The sequence below is a fragment of the Chelonia mydas genome, chromosome 7, assembly GCF_015237465.2.
Source record: "Chelonia mydas isolate rCheMyd1 chromosome 7, rCheMyd1.pri.v2, whole genome shotgun sequence".
NCBI classification, from domain to species: Eukaryota; Metazoa; Chordata; order Testudines; family Cheloniidae; genus Chelonia; species Chelonia mydas.
The window spans coordinates 94,481,036-94,493,883 of NC_057853.1; the positions used below are offsets into that span (position 1 = coordinate 94,481,036).

Sequence of the window (12,848 nt, forward strand, 5' to 3'; positions counted from 1 at the left end):
AATAAGGACTTTGTAATATTACCTGACTAAAGGCATGAAGTACTTGAGTTACTTCTTGTGAATACGGACATTCAGAATAGTTTTCATCTGCCCAGCGTCCCGTCCGGTTACATTTACGCCATGCCTTTGACTCTTCTGCTCCATTGTGGAGGGAAATGGAGCTAAATGAATACTGAAGACAGGGGTGATAAGCAGTTATCCCAGCTAGAGTTTTGGGCCATCTATAAGGAGGATAATAATAAGCAATTTGAACTTGACATGCCTTATTTAGAACCAATTTACAATGTGGCAGCAATATGGCAGAACATTTGAAAAAAACTGTCAGTACAAAGTAATAATTTAAAACATTTTATTTTCTAAAAATAGCTTCCTGTTTTTGTGCTTTGTGGTAAATTACTTTGTTTTCTTGGGAAATGCCAAAAATACACGAACCCAGGGTCTGGCAGTGATGAAAACTGGCAACTGATCTGTTCTAATGAGGCGTTTGGTTGTTAAAAAAATATATATAGATGGCATGTTTCCTCCATTTGCGTCTATTCAGCTCTCTAAGAGCAGAGCTAAAGAGCACAGAACTATCTGGAAATGCAACATCTGTTATTAAAAACCGAATGGCAAATGCTCCAAAAAGGGACGGCCATTTGTACTGTGGATTTTGGCCCAAAGCCACAGAAGGGAAGATCATGAGTTCACTTGCAAGCTCCTCCTTCTGCCTTAAGCATGTGGAAACCAATCTATTGGGGGTCTGACGAACTCGGGATCCATGGGTGAGGAGGGTGCTAAGCTCCAGGTGAAATGGGACAGTTATACTCTAGCAGGTTTCACCTAAAAAGTATAGTGGATAAGCCAGTGTAAGTTACACATCAGTTCCTCTGCTTTGCTGTCAAGTCACTCCTGGAAAGAGGGCTCATAGGGCAACAGCAGTCAGCACAGCTCAACTAGGCTAGAGGGGACCAGTAGGCAATACAATGTCTCTGTACTGCTACTGTATTCTCAAGAGCCTCACAAATCCCAAAGAATCTGAAACTTTTGGGGCTGAATCCTGTGCCATTTACAGGGCAGTGGGAACAAAATGTGTTCAAATGATTAAACGGGGAAATTAGAAGGAAACATAACTACAATCTCATAGAGTTTCAGATGCCTTCATAAGTTTGGAGAGGATCAGGCCCTTTAGCACATGTCTAGTGAGCCTCCTAGTCTTGGTCAACAGACTTGGGCTAGGAGGGCTTGGGTCTAATCGTTACATCAGTATAATTTCAACTGAGGATATGTCTACACCGCATTTCGGAGTGAGTCTCCCAGCCTGGTTCGACAGACTGAGGATAGTGGGGCTTATACTAATGCTCTAAAACCTACGGTGTAGACAGTGCTTTGAAGTTGCAGCTCAAGCTGGAGCTTGTGCTCTGAAGTCTAGGAAGGGGCAAGAGCTTCACAATCTGAGCTGCAACTTCAAAGCACTGTCCGCACCGTTGTTTTTAGAGCACCAGTACGAGCCCTACTAGCCTCAGTCTGTTGAACCAGGCTGGGAGACTCACTCCAAAATGTGGTGTAGACATATCCTCAGTTGAAATTATACTGATGTAATGATTAGACCTAAGCAGTCGTACTAGTACTCAGCTTCTCAGTGACGCATGTAGCACACCTCGATTATTAATGTTTAGATTAACATGTAAATTAACCCTTTTCACTTGTGCTCTGTAGATTGATTTGAACACTAGTACATAATATGCTGACAGGTTCTGAGCCATCCACATCTTTTCAATTCCAAAGAAAGCTAAGCCAAGAAGAAAAATTATCTTCCTTTTCCACAGCTGACAAATCAATGAAATAACTCATCACATGGAGCAAAAACATTGGACGCAAAATGAAACACGAACAGAGTTGTGGGAAAAAAAAGAAAAAGAAAATACCACATATTTCCCTCTTTGCCTTTGAATGGAATGCTACCTTTAGTGAAAGGTAGTGTACTGTATTAGCTAAAGGCCCAGTTCTTACCTCAAACATAAAATCGATGAGGCTCCTCAGAAAAATAAGCACCTAATCTAAGCAAGGCTGGCAGAATCTGACCCTTTAGGATTAGGAATAATGCAACATAAAGCTTTTACCTTTAGCATTTAAGAACAGACTTATAGTGAGTGGAAAGCAAAGTACAGCATCACACAAAATATCATTTAGTTCATAGGATCAGTTCAGTCTGATTCACAATGCATAATATTCTTATTGCAATTATAAATACCACCTGGGCCTGCCAACTAAAAGAACCAATCTTCGACAGCATTTATTGCTTCTCTGCCCAATAAAGAGGCAGTTCTTTTTAGTTTTGCTTTTGTGGATGATATCTTTCTACCTACCTATTTGCTATGATATCAAAACCTCAAAGATCTTTCCATGAAAAATTACTGGCATGTTAGCTACATCTCAGAGGAGAAACCTTTGAAACAAGCTTCATGTGTTAATGCTAAGTTTGCTCAAAAGAAGTTCTCTATAATTTTACATTAATTCCCTTCAAATGTCAAAAGAATCCATGGATTCAAGATACTTTTGATCTATGCTTCAAAACTAAATTTGTCTGGACTTTCTGAAAGATGATCAATAAGGAAAGAAACATGCATTCCTGTTCCTTTGATTTATATAAAAAGGCAAAATGCCCTTGGCGTTAGTTTGAGACACTATGTAGGAATTTATATATCTTTTATTTATAAATAAAAGAATGACATTTACTGGCAAGTGTATAATAGGACTCTTAAAGTTGCCATTTGAAAGCTGCATTGTGTGGCACTCAGTACAATTTTATATAATCTATTTCAAAAACGGTTCATTAAAAAACACCCACAATTCATCCTTTTGGGGCTGGACAGAAAGGTAGTTTTGCCAGTAACAAATAAACCCAACAAGCTCTGCTTGAGACTTTTAAAGGAATCCAAGGGATTTAGCTATGTGTCTTCCATTATTTCAATATTTTCCTTGAAATTTGTGGTGAAGCAAAAAAATATGTTTTGGGGTGGGTTTTTTTTGGAGAATTGTGAAAAGAATCTTTGGTCGCAGTAAGTTTTCCTTCTCTACACAGCTCTATCTGTGCTGTACCATAAGTGAAAGCTAGAGGCAAAGTACCAAGAAAAATGAGTCATTCTCACAGTTTAAGGATAAATTAAAAGAGAAGATATTTATTCCAGTTAGAAGCTTGTACAGAGAGCACTAAGCTCCCACAGGGAAAGCTCCCTGCCCACCTTACTTTTCTTTTAATTAATTATGCAACATCATCCTTATCATAATCAACCTGGCAACAAGTTACCTTCTTGCTCTTTGGGGACTATTACACTTTGGTGTTACTCAGTCATGGCCCGCCCCCACCCCCCGGGACTCCTGCCCCATCCAACCCCCCGCATTCCTTGACGCCCCCCGCAGGACCCCTGCCCCATCCACCCCCCTCCCCTTTCCTCTGACTGCCGCAGAACCAGGCAGGAGGGTCTTGTGGGCCACCGTAGTGGGTGCCCACCGCGCCCCGCCCCTAAGAGCCAGAGGGACCTGCTGGGGGGTGAGGTGGGGAGTCCCGGCAGTGCTTACTTGGGGCGGCTCCCAGGAAGCATCCAGCAGGTCCCTCTGGCTCCTAGAAGTGGGATAGCGTAGCTGGGGGGGAACAGGGGGAGGGCCGCTCCCTCCACTGATCACATCAAAAGTGGTGCCTTAGGTGCTGACTCTGTGGGTGCTCCGGGGCTGGAGCACCCACGGGGAAAATTTGTTAGGTGCAGAGGACCCACGGCAGCTTCCCGCCCCATGCCCAGCCCCAGCTCACCTCTGCCTCCTCCCCTGAATGCACTGCCCCGCTCTGCTTCTCCGCCCCGCCTTCCTGTGAATCAGCTGTTCGCGTGGGAAGCTGGGGAGGGCTGAGAAGCAAGCAGCAGCTTTGAGCTCAGGCCCAGGGAGGCGGAGGTGAGCTGGGGTGGGGAGCAGTTCCCCTGCACGCCTCCGCCCTCCTGGGTTACCTACTGTGGTGTGGGCGGCCTTCCTCGCGCCTCCCTGCCCCAGCTCACCTCCGCCTCTCTGGGCCTGAGTGCAAAGCCGCCGCCTGCTTCTCAGCCCTCCCCGGCTTCCTGCGCGAACAGCTGATTCTAAAAGGCTTCCCGTGAGAACAGCTGATTCGCGGGAAGCTGGGGGTCGGGTGGGGTGGAGAAGCAGAGTGGGGCGGCGCATTCAGGGGAGGAGGCGGAGACGGAGCGGAGGTGAGGTGAGCTGGGGCCGGGTGAGGGGCTGCCGGTGGGTGCTCTGCACCTACCAAATTTTCCCCGTCGGTGCTCCAGCCCCGGAACACCACAGAGGTGGTGCTTAAGGCGCCACTTTTGGCTGGTTGTTAAATTTAGAAGCCCTTAAAAGGGCTTCTAAATTTAACAACCAGTTCCAGCGAACCGGTATGAACCGGCTCCAGCTCACCACTGGTGTTACTGCAGGACAGGTTAAAAAAAAACGTATCTTAGAATTTTATATTCATCACCATCATATTTCAACTTCTCCTACTTAAAATCTCTAGCAATAGTGGAATCCCTAGCAGATTTCATGAAGTCTCTGGTTCTCCTCCATTTTGGGAGTTAAAAACTTCTTAAAACATATCATGTGATTAAACTGGAGTTAAATCATAAGTTACATTTGGTCACCACTTTGTGCAGACTACAGGTTTAATATGTAATTTTAGGGGGAAAGTCTACCCAAATGCAACTAATATATCTAATCTCTTTCAAAATACAATTTGTGGGTAATATTCATATTTATTTAAAAGAACAAGTTTTTCTGAAAGCAGGGTTAAGTATTCTATTAATATTTTTTCAAATTTTATTATATATTACTAGGTATTTTGGGAACTTGGGTACTATATTCATAAAAAGTCATCTGTTTATCTGAACAGTTTTCACTTTAAATTTTTAGTACCTCCAGTGGAATATTCCGTAACAGTTGTATGCTATTTATTGCTCCTAATAGCACCTGAGCAAAACAATTTGAACTGGAATGGATTCATCAGAAGTGTATTGAAGATTATATCTTTTAATGTTTTAGTCCAGTGGTTATTGACTTATTCTTTACTATGATTCCGTGTTACAACAGAAAAAAGAGTCCCAGAAGTTTTCAGAGCCTTCTCTCATTTAGCCATAATGGAAAGGAAGGCAGTCACAACCCCCCCCCCCCGAAACCTTCCATGCCTCAGGTTGAGAACACATGCTATACTGCAAGCATTATAACAGAGTTTTTCATAATGCATTCTATGGACCACAGAGCACTTGCTGGTGGTCCTCAGAGATCTGGCTAGTCACAGGGTGTTGGTTCTTCCTCCTACTAAATCACATTAAAAAGACAGCAAAAACTAAGTGAGATACTTTCCTAAAGTTCCTTTTCCACATGAGCACTTGTTGTAGTTACCACAAGGATATTTATATAAATCATGGATGAGAGGGAAAATAGTCCACAGGTTAATTTCTTGCATCAATATGAGGTCCATGCTGAGAAAATGTTTAAGAACCTGTTGTAAGTAATGTGTCCAGGATGAATTTACAGATCCATTTTATAGAGGACAAAGGCTTTTGCTTTCTTCATGTTTGTATATTTTAAACTTAGAGGAAATCATACCTGAAATCTCCTTTATTATTAATTATTCTTTCTTCAGGGCAGTAGGGTGCTGCTGTTTCTAATACCACAATTTCTACGTGCTTAGTACTGGTTCCATAGGAGTTGTTGATCAGACACTCCCAATCTCCAGTTGCACCAATGTCAATGCTGGACAAGATAAGCTCACTATAGGTATATATAAAAAAATAAAATACAAATTATTGACCACACCTAATCTATGCATGGGTAGACATTTGTTACTTGAAAAATATGAAGTTATCTTTTAGGGCTTTACTACAGAAATACACAACCATTTGTGTATGTGTATTGCTATAAAGACAGAGAAACATGGTGATTTGGTATGAAGTTTTCATCAGCATAAATTTGGATTAGCTGTTCTGACCATGAGTGACAAAGCCACAGATATTTGTACAGGTCATCCCAAATGAGTATCAGATACATACAAAAAGCTACAGAAAAAGAATGTTATTTATGCTGCAAAGTCAAACAACTGAAAGTTAGAAAATGCCAGATTTACAGTTGCCACTGCAACCTTAATTTGGCCATGACGTCCTCCTGTCCTCCACCCCACAGCTGTTTTAGCAACTCCAAGGCATTCCCAGTGCAGTGCCTGATACTGCTGTAGCACGTGCATGGGCCTGGCTCTTTAAAGTTTTCAGTGACTTCGGCAAACTGTCAACAGTTTCCTGAGGAATGCAAACTAGAAGATGAAAATGATATTTTTTTAGTATTGTGCAACTCAGGGACATCTGAATGGCATTTCAAGGGACAAAGAAAAGGCATTTGTATAGCCAGGGGCTTCTCACTGTTGAATATGAAAGACTTCCTCCAAACAGTGGAGGTGTTACTACTTGTCCAAAAAAAAAAAAAAAAAAAAAGGGCATACAAACCTTTATACTGGAGTATTAAGAAACTTAAATATATGGGTTGCTATCAACATCCTCAATACTGAAACTTCTGTGCAGTACCACACCACACTAACATGTTGACTCTGTATGACAAATATTCTACAGGGAATTATTTGGGGAATTATTTTAGAACCATTTCTAAATTTTATTGATACTATTTTTCATAGACTTCAACATGTCAGCCCAGCTTCTCTTAGTATAATGAGTGAACCCTTTACCACACTGAAGTCAAAGGGAATTTTACCACTGACTTCAACAGGACCAGGATTTCACCCAATGAGTGCAATTCCATAGATCTTATAAACAAAAAATTCTAACTATTAAATTTTCGGAAGCAAATTCTACATTTAAGTCCTTATTAAGGATGCACTTCTGCTGTGCTACATACAGCAAATATTCTTGGTTTGAGTCCTACCTACAACAAATCTACTTGGAAACAAACATTGTTCCCCTTCCTCTAACTTGTGTGTCTGTCCTTACACTGGGAGATTCTTGTGTCATGGCCCATCCCTTTCAGAATTTCTGGGAGGTGCCTTGTTAATTATAGTCACTAACAAACAAACAAATAAATAATAAAACACCTTTAAAAGGTACCTAAAAACTTTTATTTACATAATTCATATTAATATTTAAAGGTGTAAAGTGTCATGATCTACCATGAAAAATTTACACCATTGAAAAAAGCTTGCTTTCTAATAAACAAATCACAAAATATTAGACCGTAAATCTGTCACTGATCCAGAACTGAATATTGCTCATTCTGATCCTCAAGGAAGTGCATTTCTAGAAAGAAACTCTAGATTTAAAAAGGAGTTGGGAGGGTGGGAAAGGCAACATCTCCCTGAAAATTTTTATTGTTTTACAAATATGGCAGCTGTTCAAATCTGCTCAGTGACTTGGAATGTTAGTTGTTCTGGAAGAATTGGATTATGGGCAGAATGCAGGGCAGGTAATAAATGTACATGATAAAACAACATCACATAGTTCAGTAACTGTCAAACCGATATCAAAACAAAATTTGAGGTAGTTAAAACAAGACCTTATCAGCAGGTATTTGGTTTTCCTTCAAGTTATCTGTAATGAGTTTGACAATTTTTAAAGGCAATGTGTAGTAAAAAGAATTGTACCAGTTATTGAATTTTGTCATCTTAAACTTGATAAATTTCCATTTTCTTTCAACTTAAATCATGATGAATAAATTAAACCACAACACATTAGCTGCATGAAGGTGTCCGATTTCCTCACATATAAACTAGTTGAACAGATGCTTTCATCTATATAAAAATGGACTACAACTGATTGATTCACTCAGCAACCTATATTCCCATTTTTTCCCCATAAACAATGGAGGACGACCGTCTCAGCTAGTCACTTCAATATCATTAACCAGTTGATAATGATTCCTAAATTAAATTTACTCTTTCAGACCACAAATATTTTCACATCACCTTCACAGTCAGCTGGGGACAAAAACTTCAAGCTGGTTGAAAAATTTCCATTGAAACTGTTTTTCAATAAAACATTGTTTTTTTTTTAAAATGACCTCACAGTAGCGTTGGGGCAGAATAACTTCTGAAATGCGTGGAATATGTGACAGTCAGATGAGTTAACCTATTGATATAATTGATAAAAAAGCAGATGAGATCACTGTTAAGGGTTTGCATTTGAGTACAAGTTTGATGAAGTTGAAGTTGCTTTTGGGTATCTGCTGGATACAGATGTGAAAGCCTTATGGGGGTACTGGACTGCATTATCAACAGCATTGTGGGGAATATGAAGGTGGAAAGGAATGTACATGTCTTTCCCCTTAACTTCTTATTTGCATTCTTTTAAGGTTCTGATTGCATGAAGTTTTGCCATAATCTTAACTACTACTAAACTTAGTCTTTGTTTGTAATTAAGTTAACTCAATTTTCACACAGCTCCACAGGCAAATATTTACTAGCATAACATCAGTCCTTACATTAGAAGTACAAGAGATCAGCGTTCTCCGAGATCATATGAGGAAGCTGACATTCAGACTCATTTAGCCTTCTATGAGCCTTGACTAATGGTGGACAAAATAAAAGGCCAGATCCAGCATTAAGCAAAGCAGAAGACCCTGCATAATGACTAGGGTACGAATTACCATCTGGCCATGGCAAATTAAGAATGAATTTATATTCCTCTAGGAACATTTTGGGTAGAGAGCCCAATGGTGAAATTGTTCATTTTCTTACCATCTGGATATGACAAATGATTAATTGATTTTTATCCCCCCCAGAGGCTTTTTGGGAACTGGTCAAGTAGAGAAACCTTTTACATTCTTAAAAAGAGAAGTCTGTAAATTGTCCTGCCACTCAACATGATGTCTTAAACATTTTTTCACCTATAATCCTTAGCAACTTCAGGTTTCTGGAAGACTTTAAGGAAAGCATGGGTCCGCATAGAATTTTAAACTCCTTTGTAAATCTTTCCAGGAGGTACACTGCTTATGCTGTGTCTTGGCATTATTACAGTAGCCTTCTCAAAGGTTCCAATAATAATAGTGTTTTTTGGCTCCTAATAACAGGCTGCTCTTGAGCTTCCTTGAGGATGGTGGTGAGTCTTGGCAACAGGTAGAAACTCTCAGTCCCCACATGAGCCTAGAAGAATGCTGAATTTAGGCAGCTTGATCAGAGAGGAATCAAGACATGAGGAGGATGGAGGCTTCTGGTCCCTCCTGTTCACAAGAGATGCATTTAGTTGTGCCTCTGGCTGCCATCTCTCCTTCAGACACCTGGCTTATCCCACAAAGGCTAAGGATCATTCCCACGAGTTCACTCAGCAGACCTTGGGGCAGTAGTGAGTTTTCCAAGGGGTGAAGCAGAGGACAGAAAGAGCCCACTGCAGCGGGCATCATGCCTTTCCTAAAATTGGAATGGATTCTCTCTCTCTTCTTGAGAAGTGCGGTAGTTGCCATTTCCAATAGAAACTTGTGACATGCCAAGAGGTACAGTGCAGGAAAGCCTAGGTGTTCACAAGAGGGGATTACTGCAATTTGGAATGGAAGTGTTCTGACTGGAAAGCTGCCTGATGAGGTCAAAGGGCCGAGTAGCACAAATGTTGTTCAATTTATCATGCACCTTATAACACAGAACCTTGAAAGCAAGGAAGAGGATTGTAGTGGGGTTCACCCAGAGGCCAGCTGGCTCAGTGGACATGCTGTGGCACAACAGTCTCCAAAGTCCGGAGGGATAGGGGGCTTTGTCAGGCAATCTCAGGGTCTGGCAGCCAAGTTACAGTCTGTCCTTCTCTATGTTGGACTGGGGCAAAGGGAAGAGTAAGGAGACCCGGGTGATCCCTCTGCACATGGTCCCAGCCCAGAGCCCAAGGGATGTGTCTGTCCCCTCTGGCTGATACCCCAGACCAGCCTCCCCTGGGCCACCTCCAACCCCCCCCCACCATCACCACTACCACCCACAGACTTTCTTCGTTTGGGGAATGGTCACAGCTCTCTGCTTCCCTTCTGACAGAAGGCTGTTCAAGTAGTGTCAGTGATTCTGACAGTTGGCTGGGGCTTCCCAGCTCACTTCGCAGTGTTCAACGATTTCCTCCTTGTCAGGGAGAAGGGGAGAGAAAAAGGGGTCAGGTTTCTGGCTGACTATTTGGGCCTTACCCACAGTCCTTCCCATGTATATTCCTAGAAGGTACTAACTGGCTTCCTCCCTGGGTACAGCCTCTTTTACACTCTTCCCGCAGCTTGATTGCCAGAGTCTCATTTCAAACAGGTCTCCTATTTGGAGCATGCGCCGCAGCTGCTGAGGGCCAGGGCCTTCTTGGCCCAGTACTGCTCCATCACCCCTTTAGTCTTAGTGAGGGGTCTGCAAACCCTATCACAAGGATATACATATTTTTTCCTCTTTGTGCTGGGAGAACTCATGCATGATTGGAGTCCTCTCTCAAATGTAATGATTGACATGCTGGAAAATTAACCACAATATGCAACTGAAACTATTCCATGAAAAGTCGTTATAATACTCTACAACACCCTGCAGTGTTGGTCATTGCTAAGTGAGGAAGCTTAATACAGGCAGAAAGCATATCCATTTAATCAGTTAACCTATGGCAAAAGATTTTCATTTGAAGCATAGATTTTCTTCGTTATAGCTATGCATAACTAATTAGGCAGATCGGAACTAGGTCATGTTTTGTAGAGTTACTCATTTCTTGTCCCCAAGTAATACCTTAGTGACATTTATCTTACATTCTGATAGTCATTTACATGTCAGAAAAAACAACAACCAAGGGAGGGGATGACTACAGCAGCCTATTTTGATAATCTTCCTTCAGAAAGGTTTTAGAATCTGACCGAATTTCCTATATAACACTGCAAGAACCTATCTCCGTACAGGGGAAAAACAAAAATAAATTATTGGAACATGAACAGGTTTTTAACATTTGTGGCACTCTTCTTCAGACAGACAGACAGACAGACGCAGAGAATTGGTTTCCACAATTTAGGCAAAAAGCCGGCATAGCCTATATCTAATCCAAGCCTCCATAAATTATTAATACTAACAAAGAATTTAAAAAATGATGATCCCTGGAGTCTGCTGCTGCTGGGAATGCAGTCTTTCACAGAGGATAAAAGGTTAAAGCATGGGAAATCAAAAGACAATGTGCAAGTCTGGGCATTTAAAACGAATTTATATTGCTAATCTGCTCTCTCTGACCAATTGTCAGAATTGCCCAGGAAATAAATATCTTTAGAGAACTGATGGACTTTTAAATAAAATTTGTGTCACGCAGCAGCAAGAGAAAGGGAAGATTAAAGTACTTATTCAGGATCTTCTATGCAACACAGAAGAGTTCTAGCAAATATATTCCAGGTGTAATCAATTTGTCAAAGTCATAGCAAATTCAATACACTGTATTTTCTATTTCTTCTGATCAAATATATAAAACACATTACTAATCATTTAATTCAATCTATGTGTTGAAAAAACAGACACTCAAAATATTGACTATATTAAACATTAAGTTTCATTGTGATTTAAATAGTGCCTAACATGCTACACTGTGGATTAAATTTAAGAGATGTTAATGGAATGGAGAAAATGATCTATTGCGGCATTACAATAAAAATATCTTGACAAAAATATAAGACATATACCATCAACACAGGAGACAAATGATCCTGGAGATTAGTTTTATTTCTGTTATTCAAATGAATGATACTGACTGAAGAGACATCAATGGTCAACATTGTCATAGGATAATACGCTCCATCTGCCACCAAGTACTTGGCCAAAGGTGAAGTATATGTTTTCAAAGTAGGGTCAGTGATTCTGTGACTCAGTCTACAGTTCCATTGAAATACTTTCTCATAAATAAGATAATAAATACAGCAATATTAATATTGGAGACAAGTGGCAATTTCTCACTGTGCAATGGGAAATCTGCTGCATACTGACTGTCTGTAACACATGACAGATTAGCTTTTTTAATCTCGAAGCCCATCAGATATAGTCAGAGCCCAGATACTCAGCTGTAGCTACAGAGTGCTCAAAGGGCTGCATGCAAAAGTGGTCTTAGGCCTCCTGGATCCAATCTGTACCAATCCATTCATCAGGAGGGTGAGCTGCTCTAATTTCTCCCAGCAACCAGAGTTAGCTGGGACATAAGAGAGCCTTGCCCACACAGAACTTGTCAAAAGAGCAGGTACAGGCCACTCAAGGATTCCCCTAGGTTGGGTAAATCATCTGACAACTGGGTTTTGTACCAGAAGAGTGCTATAAAGCTGCCCTAACAGGGCAGGATCTGGCCTGGTGTTTTTTTAAAGTATACTGTACATTTATTAATTAGTCAACGGTTCAGTAGTTGAAAGGTTTGGGGGAGGGGTGTAGTTTGTTTTATTGCTTTAAAAAAATATCAGCAGACAATAGTCAGCTATATTGGAATTCGTTCGACTGCCACAGCAGTTGTTTGGTACAATGCAATTAGACCTGTTGTACATCTTCCATTTGCTCTCAGAGAAGTAGTATTCTATAGACTGGAATATTGTATCCTGAGAAAGTTTTATTCCATTTGCATAGTTCTTGTGACTTGTGCACTAGGAGAGGTTTTCAGACAAAAATATCATTGTGACAATCAGTCCAACAGAATCAAAATTGCATAAAAAGCTTTTTAAGTAAAAACATTTCCCAGATGATTCACGAGAAGTGTTAACCTCTTTTTGATGATTCTTGATTACTTGATTACAGGCCTTTGGGACTAGCCAGAAAAAGGCAATGCTCAGTTCACTACACTAACTAATTTTTTAATTTGAAATTATTTCTTTCTCAAGTTTGTAGTTCAAATGCTTGCACA

At 40.7% G+C, this 12,848-nt stretch overlaps 1 protein-coding gene across 1 annotated transcript in view; it reads right to left on the reverse strand.

Annotated features, from left to right (window-relative positions):
- The window catches only part of ADGRA1 (adhesion G protein-coupled receptor A1), a 465,281-nt gene that overhangs the window by 200,911 nt on the left and 251,522 nt on the right, over positions 1–12,848 (reverse strand). Inside the window, 2 exon segments of the mRNA XM_043551597.1 lie at positions 23–221; positions 5,611–5,775. Coding sequence (XP_043407532.1) covers positions 23–221; positions 5,611–5,775 — 364 coding nt within the window.